We start from the raw sequence: 13,130 nt of genomic DNA, 5'->3' as shown, positions 1-13,130 counted from the left end.
TTAAACGTTCATATCTTGAATACTAGTGATTTTTAAAAATCAACTTCACTTTTCTATTCGTGAAGTGAGATTTCTTCATCTGAAGTGATAAACAAAATTTAATTCGAGCCCCTATTCTGACTGGTCATAAGTTTTGACTATACTAAAATAAATAGTTTAGTTGTCACTGGTTTTTAGTAATATCTTTAGACATTCCAAGTGAATATTAGTCATACCAAATTTACATTTTTAGTTTACTAATCAAATTTCATATTTAAATGTCACTTGACAGCAAATATTCGTATATTTAATTAAAATCATGTGATATTAATATTTTTTTTAATTTTTAAATCAAAATTAATATAAATTAAATAATCTTTTTAAAATGGGCGCAAAAGTTACAAAAGATGATTTTGAATGGTCTTACACAGATGAACCACATGCTAGCCGGCGAAAAGAAATTTTAGGTACTTTTAGAATAAATTATCAACTTCTAATGAAAATGTATAAAAAATAATTTATTTTAATTTTTAGCGAAATATCCACAAATTAAAAAACTATTTGGATATGATCCAAATTTTAAATGGGTGGTGATGGGTATGGTTTTCACACAAATTGTTATGATGTTCGTAATAAAGGATCAACCATGGCCAATTTTATTACTAACGGCATATTGTTTTGGAGGCGTTATAAATCATTCCTTGATGTTAGGTAAACATTTCATACAATACTTTGATGTCAGAACATGATGTGCCTCATCAAACTCAGCAACCTTTTGTTTAAGTTATTTTTTGATTAACTACAAAACGAGCTATTAGCTATTATAGATTAAAATGACCTATCCTGTAAATTTTGGTTAGCACATATTAGGGTAGCACAATTTTGCAACTTTTGAGCCATCGTATTTGGCGTATTATGTTCATCTAAAGGAAAAAGTTTACTATAAATTCGTTTCTTCTCGAAAAGAGCCATCGATAACGATACATTGTAAGAGTTTCATTCTTTGCCATTTGGGAATAGAACTCGTAAGAATTATCCGAATTCGTTTACTGGATCTATGTTTCGCCGTATGACATTTTTTTTTTGTCTATTACTGAATTATTTGCATTAAATCTTTTTACAGCGGTACATGAAATATCCCACAATTTGGCATTTGGACATGGCAGACCAATGCATAATCGATTGTTTGGTTTTTTTGCAAATTTACCAATTGGATTGCCAATGTCAATTAGTTTTCGAAAATATCATTTGGAACATCATCGAGTAAGTAAAGAATTATTAATTAGCTATTGACATAAATACCATGATACTCGAAATAAAATTGTATATTAAAAAATTTCATGACATTGGTTCGCATCCCTGCCATAGAGAAAAGAGAGAATAGAAGAAAACACTGTAGTTAATATACAGGGTGCCTTTTTAACTTGACATATGTGTGAAACTCAAAAAATAAGTTTAATCGAGGAAAATGCTTCAAACGAAAAATGTTAATTTCAAAGGCACACATCTTACACGGGTATTGAATTCAATCTAAGTTTTTCGGTTCAATTAAAAACTCCCTCTAACTCATAACTGGCAAACATTAGTAAAACTGACAAAGTACGTATTTACTGCTTCTATTGGTACCAAAGTATAAATGTCGGACTTTCTGGCTCCCAACAGAAGCATCAAGTACGTACTTTTGACCGTTTAAAGGAAAAATTGTTAATTGTTGATTTTTAATTTTTTATTTCAGTATCAAGGCGATGAAGTGTTAGATACTGACTTGCCGACTTTATTTGAAGCACGATTATTTTGCACAACATTTGGAAAATTTTGTTGGGTTATTTTACAACCACTGTTTTATATATTTCGTCCATTAGTAACCTATCCAAAGGCTCCTACAAATTTAGAATACATTAATGCAGTTATTCAATTGACATTTGATGCAATTGTCTGGTACTATTTAGGTAACAAAAGCTAAATAATTCATTCACACTAAGGTTGAAATTAAGGGAGCGAGGTGCTACAAAATCTGGTTGCGAACGCAAAAAAAACACGTTTTTTTATGAGTTTTTTTCGATTCATCCGCTAAGGCGCTACGATGCCACAGACAGACAAACACACACACATACATAGCGGTCAAACTTATAACATGACACTAAAAATTAAATTCCTAGATGTTGTAGAAATTGAGATTTTTCGCACCTCGTTTTTTTAATCTTTTACCAGAGGAAGATTAATTGCCGGTGATGACATCATTAATAATTTTCCTATTTATTTTTAGGTGGTCGTGTTATTGTTTATTTACTTGCTGGTTCTTTGTTGGCAATGGGCTTACATCCAGTTGCAGGCCATTTTATTTCAGAACATTACATGTTTAAAAAAGGATATGAAACATACAGCTATTATGGTCCTTTAAATTTTATTACCTTTAATGTAGGATATCATAATGAGCATCACGATTTTCCAGCAGTTCCTGGTTCCAGACTCCCCGAAGTAAGTAAATAGAATAATGATAATGTACGATAAACGGACCTAGAATTTATTGATTCTTAAGAAAAAATTGTTTGATGGAAATAATGTGTATTGACTAGCAGTTTTTTGCATAGGCTTCAGAAAATTATCCTAAAAAATTTTTAACCATCTTAGGTTATATCCTAATAATTTTGAAGAATTATTATATAAGATTTATAATATAGGTTAGATTAAGGATTACGAGCGCCACGGCAATTTTGGAGAAAGGCTAGACTTTCTTTTTATATGAAGTTGGTCTAAGTCTAAATCAACTCTGAAAATTTTGCGAGAGTTGTCCGATTCTTTAAATAAATAAATGACTTCAAAAGTAGGCATATTCAACATTGGTCTCATGGGAAAACGGTACATGGATGTTATATTTTGATAGATTTTTCCAAAACAAGTCGGTGGAATATAAATATTTAACTTAAAACCTTAATCAATTATTAAAAACAAAAAAAAACCTGTTGTACCCGACTAATTAAGGATGTGTAAGCAGTGGGGACACAAATTTAAAAAAAGTATATTTTTTCAATTTTGATGGTGAATTATGTTATAACTTGACAATATAAGACGAAAAGTAAGAATAAAAATTTTCGATATCTGGAGTAAATTTCAAAATATAGAAAATTTAAAATTTTGTTTAATTATTTAGCTTTTAATATTTCGAAACCTAAGGCAGATATCGCAAAATTCACCATTAAAGTTGAAAATAAGGTACAAATAATTTCAACTCTAAATCTAAAATTGCCTTGGTGCTCGTACTACCTTAATAATATTGAAATTTTGAATTATAGCTAAATATTAAATTCTAGGTAAAACGTATAGCGGCCGAATATTATGACAACTTACCCCAACATCATTCATGGACGGGGGTTCTTTATGACTTCATAACAGATCCAGACATTGGTCCTTATGCGAGGATTAAAAGAAAACATCGTGGATTACGAACTTAACATACAAATAAACCTTATTATTTATGCGAAATAGTAACTTTTGGACAACATTTATACAATTTATTAGCCAATTTATTTTTTAATATATCTGATTTTTATAAATTTAAAAAATATGAGATATTATCAGAAGGTGGACGTAGAGGATGTGTCTAACATCATGACCATTACAATCATATTGAATGTGGTTGCGCAAGGACACTCTAGATGTCTGTCGTTCGCGAGTAGTTAATTTTTATAAACAATTTAAAGTTTTTTTTTTCAAAGGCTCCTATTTTTTGCTCTTTATATTACTGTGCAATTTCGCACATCAGACGATATTAAATAATTATTGTAACTAGTATACAGTTTGGCAACCATCTCGTTAGCCATTTATAATATATGAAGTACGACGTTTTTATGCATAAAACAAAGAAAATAACATTACTGTTATATAGCAATCACTATAGCAAGGCAGGTTTAGTATGTCTACTGACACTAAACTTCATGATGCTTTATTCAAGGCACTGTCTCCTATGTGATATGATCGCTGTCAATAGACACACCAAATGTGATTGCTATACAACATTACTGTGTTGTTTTCTTTGTTTTATGCATAAAAACGTCATATATTATAAAATGCTAACGAGATGGTTGCCAAACTGTATAGTATTCACTGAGAATAACTATTCCTTAACTTTCGAAATATTTTGCTCAAAAATATAAGTCCCCTCAGATTAATTTCTAAAACAATAATTTTCGTCATATAACTAAGAAAATATAGCGTTTGTAAAGTGATTAATTTTTCATCAGTATCGTTTTTTTTTCGCACTAGTGAAAATGCTTACACTAATACGGGTATAGTATATTACACTACAATCTTGAACCGACTCTGACGATAGGCAAAATATTAAGAATCGTTAATCCTATTTGTCAATTTGTAGTAGGCAGAGTTTATAGTTCTGATTTCGATTAGGTATCTTAAAAAATGTGACCCATCACTCTGTATAACTAAATACAGAGTGACTAAATACAAAATTTTTAAATCGATATTACTATAAATAACGAAAATATGAGGGTGTCTTCATCTTAAATGCGACACACTGTATATATTTTGTTCAGAATAGGCTCTGTTTATGTTTCATGTATTAAATACTGCAGAGAATGCATGCACTATAACCATGTTAAGTTTAAATAACAGTACCAAATATGGTATTAAACATTTCGTTTTTGCTTATATGTGTATTATATTTATATGTATCATATAAAATAATCATATTATATGATAATATGATTATTGAAATTAAATAAAAAATATATTTTTATTGACATTTAGATGTATTTTTATCTTTAACACAGAAATCAGTCTTCTACAACTTAGCATTCCATCTTTAGCTGATACCCTTAGATCATCTATTACTAGATAGGCCCAACGTTTACCAAGTATGTACATTTTTGCTTCACAGAGAAAATCATGAGAAAATTAACAAAACAATACAATATTCAAACAGCTGACAGAGAAACACAATAGAGCATGGTATTCAATGCGCATGATCGTATTGACGAAAATAAACTGCTTCAATAGTTACTGTTTGTTTTATTTGCAAGGAATATTTAAAAGTAGACGTGTGTCACAGGTTAGCAAAGTTTAATTATTAAATAATATTTATTAAATGGCAATTATTATGTTGTAAATAGGCGACAGGATATTATATTGTATATTAAGACATACGCATTAATAACCATCTCTCTCATTTATTATCCTTCTCAATCTTCTTTGTGAGGTGGTTCTCACTCTGTTGCCTTTCCAGTTAGTATATTTCCAAAGCTGGTATCTTGAAAAAAGTGAGGTAAGGTGGTTTCAAGGCAGTTAATGAACCTTTATGATGTTGTTCAGGGAAGATTATTTAACAAGTTGTTTACCTGGAAGGCTCCTTGTAAAAAGAAGAGGGTAGAGAAAACAATAGCAATATTTTCGACTTTCCTCCGGTTTTTCCTCAGTAACTTTTTTCCCTTACCTTTTTTATAGAATGTTAAATTTTCTACAATTTTGACCATTCAAAAATGTTTATATGTCAATTCATTACCGAGATATGGCGCTTCGGAAAATCAAATCCCAAAAAGTGAATGACGGTATCGCATCCTGGCAACGCGCGAATATTTTGCATTATTGTATAAACATGTACATACGTTTCTGTTCTTCCAAATAACAAAAAGTTCATAATATTAATATTTCAATAATATTTAGAACAACCTAACCTAAAATATCACAAAGCCAAAATAAATTGACCAAATATTTAAGGATGTGAAACTCAAGTGGAAAGGGTAGCAGAAAAAAAGGCGCCTATCTGGACGAGCTCTGCTCGTTGCGTACGTTTGTACTTTGCATCAGGCTGTCTTTTGTTTTCAATCAAAGTCTCAAAGTGATTGAAACAATTAAAGTTTCAAAGTGATTGAAAACATAAGTCTTGTTTGTTGCGTAGTATAGCTCGACATAGAAGTTTCATGTCCTAATATATATACGTTCGTGAAATTGACTCTATAACGAATGATCAACACGGCCACTTTACGGTTCTGTTATTATTTCTATGGTTTAATTTCATTTTAAAAGTTTTAACTTACAAAAACATTCTTTATCTGTAATATTCCTATGCTCGTGTACTCTATAAACATGCAAAGAGTGCCTTATTGGCTCCACACATTTGCATGTCGGAGTCATTTTTTAGCAATAGCATTGTCGATCTATTTTTAAGTTTACGATATCGGTGTTTGTAGCAAAGATGTTAACTTTGATGCGTAGATATTCTCTATGGTTAGATCTTAGATGTCATTATCAAAGACTATAGGATAGACAAGAAGCAGAAGTATAATTATAAGTGACATCTGGAGTCTGAGGCGATCAACTATTAAGTTTGTAGGCCTTTGCGGGTATGGCTATTAAGTTTAACTACTTTGCGGGGGTGACTATTAACTATTAAGTTTGAAAGCCTGACTCGGTAGAGGCGCTGAAACTCGTATACTACGATTTTACATTAGCTCATATGGGCTGCTTCTCCTCTATCCTATGCTCTTTGGTCATTATTATTTAAAATAATAAACAAATTTTAAAAGGAGGTTATTTATACTTTATAAAAATGTCCAAAGAAGTGAATTTCGAGACGTTGCGAACAGTTTTAAATGTAAGAGTTTATTATGATAAAGGGGCTAAATATTGGTATTAATTTTATACTTTGTTTTAGTCATTATTAAAAAAAGCATTTTTGGAAAATAATATTTCGCTCCTTCAAAATCAATATGATCGAAATAAGTCTGTTGAAATTGATCAAAAAGCCGCATTGGACCAAGTATTCCGTGATACATTATTAGAAATTTTAGAAGATAATTATGATGTGGAATTATTGCAAAAATATATAAATTTTTGTATAGAAACATGTCGATTAAATATGACGACGGCTACAATGCCTGTAGTTCTCTTAGGTGATATATTTGATGCATTAACATTGGATAAATCTGAAGAAATGTTTACATTTGTTGAACAAGGTGTTCACATTTGGAAAGAGGATTTATTTTTTAGTGCATGTAAAAATAATTTATTGCGTATGTGTAATGATTTATTACGACGATTATCACGTTCACAAAATACAGTGTTTTGTGGCCGTATATTATTATTTCTGGCTAAATTTTTCCCATTTTCGGAACGTTCAGGATTGAATATTGTCAGTGAATTTAATTTAGATAACTTAACAGAATTCGGTAGTGATAGTTCATCGAATGCCGATTTTTATATGGAAGTTGATTATATGGATAGCACGGAGAAAGCAGTAAAAATTGATTATAACTTGTATTGTAAATTTTGGGCGTTACAAGATTTTTTTCGAAATCCCAATCAGTGCTATAATAAAGTCCAATGGAAAACATTTGCTTCGGTTTGTATGATCTATCTATAATATATAATTATATTAAAAAAATAGTCGTTAATGCCATTGTGAGTAAATGCCAAGAGGAGGTTGTTTGAGAGTTCGAAACTAATATTATGCTTGTTAGAATTAATCATCGATAATTTCTTAAATAAAGTTATAAAGAGTTGAAATTTCATAAAATATAACTTGAAATACAACTTGAAATACAACTTTAAAATCGACAAGTGAAAACAAACAACTGACTGAGTTAATTGTTGAAATACCATGCATAAATAGCGATGGTTACTATGTCACATTGCACGTATATATACAATTTACGCCTAATTTGCGCCCTCACGGGTAAACAGTGATGTTTACGAAAAAATGATTCAAACAAAAGTTGTTTACTTTTTGATAAGGATCATTTTTTACATTTAAACTTTTGTTCTATCTCTAACGGTTTACAAGATGGGTCTTACGGACCCATAGCTCAAGACCCAATTGACCTATGTTGCTCATTTACGAACTCGACCTCATTTTTTACGTCCTGAGTACGCTGTAAAAAATTCAGCTTGATTTCTTTTTTCGTTTTTGAGTTATCGTGTCCACAGACGGACGGACGGACGGACAACCGGAAATGGACTAATTAGATGATTTTATGAATACCTATACCAAAACTTTGTTCGAAGCATCAATATTTTTAAGCGTTACAAACTTGGGACTAAACTTAGTATTCCTTGCATATTACATATAAGCATGGTATAAAAACGGAAAAAAGTTTTAAACTAATTTAAAACGGCTATTTTCGCTCATTTTTTCAAGTTTTCTCGGCACCATTCAAATTGGACTTACCAGACGTCTATCAATAGGTTTTTTTGAGATCCGGTACATAATTTTTGTATGAAACTTTAAGTGAGTGTATGAGACATTAACAAACAGCTTATGCAATAAATCTTTGAAATAAAAGGTCGTCAAGTGATAACAGCTACTCAGTCGTAGACGATCTGATACGTCTACCTGAGTAGTAAATTTACCATCCAAAATACGAGAGTATATTCATTCTTATTATTTTTTAGCACGCAACAAATGTTTTAATGGCATTCAGTAGCTCAAAATTAGATGAAATTCAGAGTAAAAATGTAGATGTTGGTGGAAATGCAATGGAAACAAGCAACGAAGAAGAGACACATTACTTTGCAAAATATTTAACAAATCAGAAATTATTAGAATTACAATTATCTGATTCAAATTTTCGTCGTTACGTTTTAGTACAATTTCTTATTCTATTCCAGTACTTAAATTCATCAGTAAAATTTAAATCGTATGTATATTTTTTTAAATAAAATCAAATACAGTACAATCTCGCTAATCCGGCATTATTAAAAACCGGATGGTTTCGGTTTAATGTTCGGATTATTGAATTGTATAGAAAAATTTATATTAAATATGTCATCACTGGCACGAAAATCATATTTATTTTTGTTAATAAAATTTTATTGCCGGAGGGTGCCGTATTATTGGACTCATTGGTCTATTGGAGTGCCGGATTGGTGAGATTTTACTGTAAAAGGCCAAAAATAAACGTGATTATATTAACAAAAATTGGAATTAGTGTTCGACCGAAACAGAACTTTCTACCGAAATCGAATCGAAGCCAAATCTTTTGTAGACATATTAAAAATCTACTGTTTACTGAAATTCAGCTTATTTTTTTACACTCATACAGACAGTTAGCACGTGTTAAATGAAATAAAAAACAAAAGTTGAAATTAACAAAAAATTAAGCTGAGCGACACTCGATAATTTACGTACGCAGAGTTTTGATGCGGCCGAAGGATCGGCAGGTTTTTTGCCGAGACCGAATTTTCCGTCGGTCGGTCACTGATAGAAATGTATTTTTCACGAATGTCAAGATTCAAATTGGATTTTAAACCGTAATCCCAAAACGAAGCTGAATTTTTATAACTTTTTTTGTCTGTCATTGGGAAGATTGATAATATTAATTTAATTTTTAGTGAAATGTACGAATTAAAACCGGATCAAATTGAATGGATAAATCAGAAAGTTGATATGGTTTATGATTTATTATCTGAAACACCACCAGATGGTAAAGGTTTTGCTAAATGTATAAAACATATATTGGCCCGTGAAGAATATTGGAATTCATGGAAAAATGATGGATGTCAAGAGTTTAAAAAACCAGCCGCAACTCTTGTGGATAATATTGATAATGATTCAGTTACAGATAATAAAAAACGTAACTTATCGAAAAATAAAAAAGATAGTAATAAGTTACTGGGTGATTTAGTTAAAGATGCTGCTACATCAAATAAATTTATTATGGGAAAGTAAGTACATATTATGTTAATGATGTCCTCCCATCAAACTGTAACTTTTGTTTAAGTAATTTTTTGATTGGTTAACTCCAAAACGAGCTATAAGCTATTATAGATTAAAATGACTCATTCTGTCTGCATCTTCACCTATTAGTTTTTTCCAATTTTCTAGACAGCTTTTTCAACTTTCCTTCCCTCTAAAAACTTACTCGAACGCAACAAATAAACAGTTCAAACAATGATATCCAAGCACATGTAGGGTATTAAAATTTGTTATTTTTAACCCCCGAACCAAAAAAAGGGGTATTATAAGTTTGACCGCTATGTATGTCTGTCTGTGGCATCGTAGTGCCTAATCGGATGAACCGATCTTGACTTTTTTGTCTCCTTTAAAAAGTAATTCAATGGAGGGTGTCCTTAGCTATGATTCATGTGCGAGTTTAGGATACCGTACACGGAATAACTAAAAAATAGACGATTATCCTCAAAATCGGTTCAGTTTGGAGAATGCTCTAAGGGGAATGGTTATTTAATGGAGAGTGTCGATAGATATGTTGCAAGTACGAGTTTGGGATTCCGTACTCAAAAATTTATCGCGGATTTTTTAAATTTACAAATTTCACTTGTATTTCCAATTGTTTCGAATTCATTACAAAAAACAATATTTATATTTTGTTGACTAAATCATCATTGAAGCTAATTTATGATTCATAATTTTTTTAGCCAAGAACTTTCAAAACTATGGAATTTATATCCTGATAATTTAGAAGCTTGTAAAGCAAAAGAACGTGATTTCTTGCCAGCTTTAGGTAAAAATATTGTAGATTTTTACCATCATAAAAAATAATTATTTGAGTAAATTTAAATAAAATTATTTTATTATGTTTAGAGTCATATTTTGCTGAAGCAATTGAACAAATTGATCCAGGATCAATGATTGAAGAAAAATACAAGAAAGTTAACGATCCGAATTTTGGTTGGCGTGCGTTACGGTTGTTGGCACATCGTAGTCCACATTTTTTTACTCATAGTAATAATCCTATTAACAAATTGCCAGAATATCTAGAAATTATGATAAGAAAAATAGCTAAGGATCGTCCTGACCGTAATACTCAAGTAACTAATAATTTTAAAGGGTTATATCCAGTTAGTATGCGTATACGTTTTTTATATTTATGTATATAAATGGTCTTCCCAAAAAACATAAAACAAAAACTCATAAAAAATGTGTTTTTTTGTGCTCGCAACTGGATATAACGCCTTAATAAAAACAGTTCATATTAATCTTAGTATGTTGTTAATTTCACTTATTTTTTACGAAATAAATTATAGGAAACTTTAGAGACTGATAATGCGATGGAAAACGAGGTGGACGATGAATTATTGAAAGGGACTGAAGGAGATGAACAAAATGGTGAAACAGAGGATCAAAGTCAACGTGAAACAGAGAAACCAAAGCATACACCATTAACGCCAGAAATAATGGAAATTGCCGCACAAGCTATTGGACCTAATTGGACTAAAATTGCACAAAAATTAGATTATCGTGCGGATGATATTGAATTCTTTAAAACCGAATATAAAACGGATGCATTACGATGCCGTAATATATTAGAAATATGGGTTGAAGATGATTTGGATGCAAGTGTGGAAAATTTCATTTATATGTTAGAAGGATTGGGTTTATTTGAAGCGGCTGAAGCATTACAAAATTTAAATGTGTGAAAAGTATTTTTTTTTGTAATTTAAAATCTGTACCTAAGTAATTTAAATAAATATATTTCTAATTATTTTCTAGTTTAATTAAGGGTTCCTCTCATTGCTCGAGTAAAAAAAATATTTTAGGATCTAAATGGGCTATTGAAGAAACCCGAAGAACTAGATTCAATATAATGTCAGAACATGATGTTCCCCATCAAACTCTAAAACTTTTGTTTAAGTTATTTTTTGATTGATTAACTACAAGACGAGCCACTAACCGCTATAGATTAAAATGACCCACCCTGTATATCTGCACATAGCCACTATATACTATAACAGCCACTGTAACCGTTTCGTTGTAAAATAAGAGTAGTTTTTAAGGATGTCGGTCATTAGGAAAATTGGGGGATATATATACAATATTATTAACCACGTAATAAATTTCTTACTATTTATTTTGTAAAAAAATTTTTTTTTTGTTACTCGAGAATCGGAAACTAAACGCTTCTATGCTGTGTGTTTAATGCTGTAAGTCGCTTAAATACAATGAAACTTGGTTAAATGAGACATCAAGGGATCTGCAAATTTGTCTCACTTATAGAGGTATTCCACTTACGAAGTGTCAGATATCCAGGTATAAATAAATGTTTCATTTACAGAGGGTTCCATTGGCTACATTTGTTATCATCAACAGCGTTACTTTCTCCACAAATTGCTTTGAAAACTATTATGTTTCTTTTTTTAAACTCTTCCAACCAACCATTGCTGCTACAAAAATTATGAATACCGAGCCTTCGAGCGAAATCTTGTGTCTTTTCTTTAATCATTGGCCCACTTATTGAAACGTTTTTGTTACGATGTTGCTTGACCCATGTTAATAAATGAACGCGTTTTAGTTTTCCTTGTCGTTACAAAAAAGCGTTACAAACTTGGGACAAAACTTAGTATACCTTGGTATATTTCATATACATAAACTAAAGTACATAAACAAAAAATCGAAAAAAATTTATGGTTTCTGATTTGGATAAAACTTAGTATATAAGGTAATTTTGACCCAAAAAATTAAAAAATCGTATTCATTTGATGATTGAAAGCATAGTTTTAGAAATATCACCCATTTGCTCATATTTAGGATCGATATCTCCGAAACAAGTTTCCTAATCGTTATATAAATACGATTTTTGTAAATTATGGGTCAAAATTACCTTATAAACAGAGTTTTATCGAAATCGGAGCCAACATTTTTTTTTCGATTTTTTCGATTTTTGTAAAGGGGTACCCCTTAAAAAAATTCCAAAAAATCGAAAAAAATTTATTGGTTCTGATTTGAATGAAACGTAGTATATAAGGTAATTTTGACCCAAAAAATTAAAAAATCGTATTCATTTGATGATTGGAAGCATAGTTTTTGAAATATCACCCATTATCCCATATTTTGGCTTGATATCTCCGAAACTAGTTGCCTAACCGTTATATTAATACGATTTTTGAATTTTTTGGGTCAAAATTACCTTATAAACAGAGTTTTATCAAAATCAGAGACAAAAAAATTTTCTCGATTTTTTCGATTTTTTATAAAGGGGTACCCATTAAAAAAATTCCAAAAAATCGAAAAAAACCAATACTTGTAATTTTGGAATAATTAATAATTTTGAATGGAATACGCAAAGTAGAGCTGCCTATTCGTTTAAATAAATTTTAGTAATTTTTTTATTATTGAATAGTTTAAATATTTATGAATAAAAAAGTGAAAACAAACAATTGACTGAGTTAATTGTTGAAATACC

The 13,130-nt window shown here is 30.4% G+C and overlaps 2 protein-coding genes across 2 annotated transcripts; both read left to right on the top strand.

Annotated features, from left to right (window-relative positions):
• Window positions 1-217: 217 nt before the first annotated feature.
• Window positions 218-3,661, top strand: LOC123297313 (sphingolipid delta(4)-desaturase DES1). Its single transcript, XM_044878924.1, has 6 exons — window positions 218-446; window positions 514-690; window positions 1,103-1,242; window positions 1,715-1,928; window positions 2,246-2,457; window positions 3,291-3,661. Exons 1-6 carry the CDS (start codon window positions 365-367, stop codon window positions 3,429-3,431), a joined length of 966 nt encoding a protein of 321 aa, XP_044734859.1. The 5' UTR covers window positions 218-364; the 3' UTR covers window positions 3,432-3,661.
• A 2,872-nt stretch (window positions 3,662-6,533) lies between these two features.
• LOC123297647 (THO complex subunit 1) lies at window positions 6,534-11,388 on the top strand. The gene is made up of 7 exons (XM_044879394.1): window positions 6,534-6,586; window positions 6,647-7,333; window positions 8,383-8,627; window positions 9,322-9,654; window positions 10,366-10,451; window positions 10,532-10,758; window positions 10,975-11,388. The coding sequence occupies exons 1-7, from the start codon at window positions 6,542-6,544 to the stop codon at window positions 11,365-11,367; spliced, it is 2,016 nt and encodes a 671-aa protein (XP_044735329.1). The 5' UTR covers window positions 6,534-6,541; the 3' UTR covers window positions 11,368-11,388.
• The last annotated feature ends 1,742 nt before the right edge of the window (window positions 11,389-13,130 follow it).

The sequence above is a fragment of the Chrysoperla carnea genome, chromosome 4 (genome assembly GCF_905475395.1).
Source record: "Chrysoperla carnea chromosome 4, inChrCarn1.1, whole genome shotgun sequence".
In the NCBI taxonomy this organism is placed as follows: Eukaryota; Metazoa; Arthropoda; class Insecta; order Neuroptera; family Chrysopidae; genus Chrysoperla; species Chrysoperla carnea.
The sequence above is the reverse complement of the archived record's forward strand: the minus strand, read 5'-3'. Positions and strand labels throughout refer to the sequence as shown.

Coding starts and splice junctions, on each gene's coding strand:
- LOC123297313 (XM_044878924.1), top strand. CDS start 365: ATGGGCGCAAAAGTTACAAAAGATGATTTTGAATGGTCTTACACAGAT. Junction 447..513: donor CCGGCGAAAAGAAATTTTAG/GTACTTTTAGAA, acceptor TTTAATTTTTAG/CGAAATATCCACAAATTAAA. Junction 2,458..3,290: donor CTGGTTCCAGACTCCCCGAA/GTAAGTAAATAG, acceptor ATTAAATTCTAG/GTAAAACGTATAGCGGCCGA.
- LOC123297647 (XM_044879394.1), top strand. CDS start 6,542: ATGTCCAAAGAAGTGAATTTCGAGACGTTGCGAACAGTTTTAAAT. Junction 8,628..9,321: donor TCATCAGTAAAATTTAAATC/GTATGTATATTT, acceptor TTTAATTTTTAG/TGAAATGTACGAATTAAAAC. Junction 10,452..10,531: donor TGATTTCTTGCCAGCTTTAG/GTAAAAATATTG, acceptor TATTATGTTTAG/AGTCATATTTTGCTGAAGCA.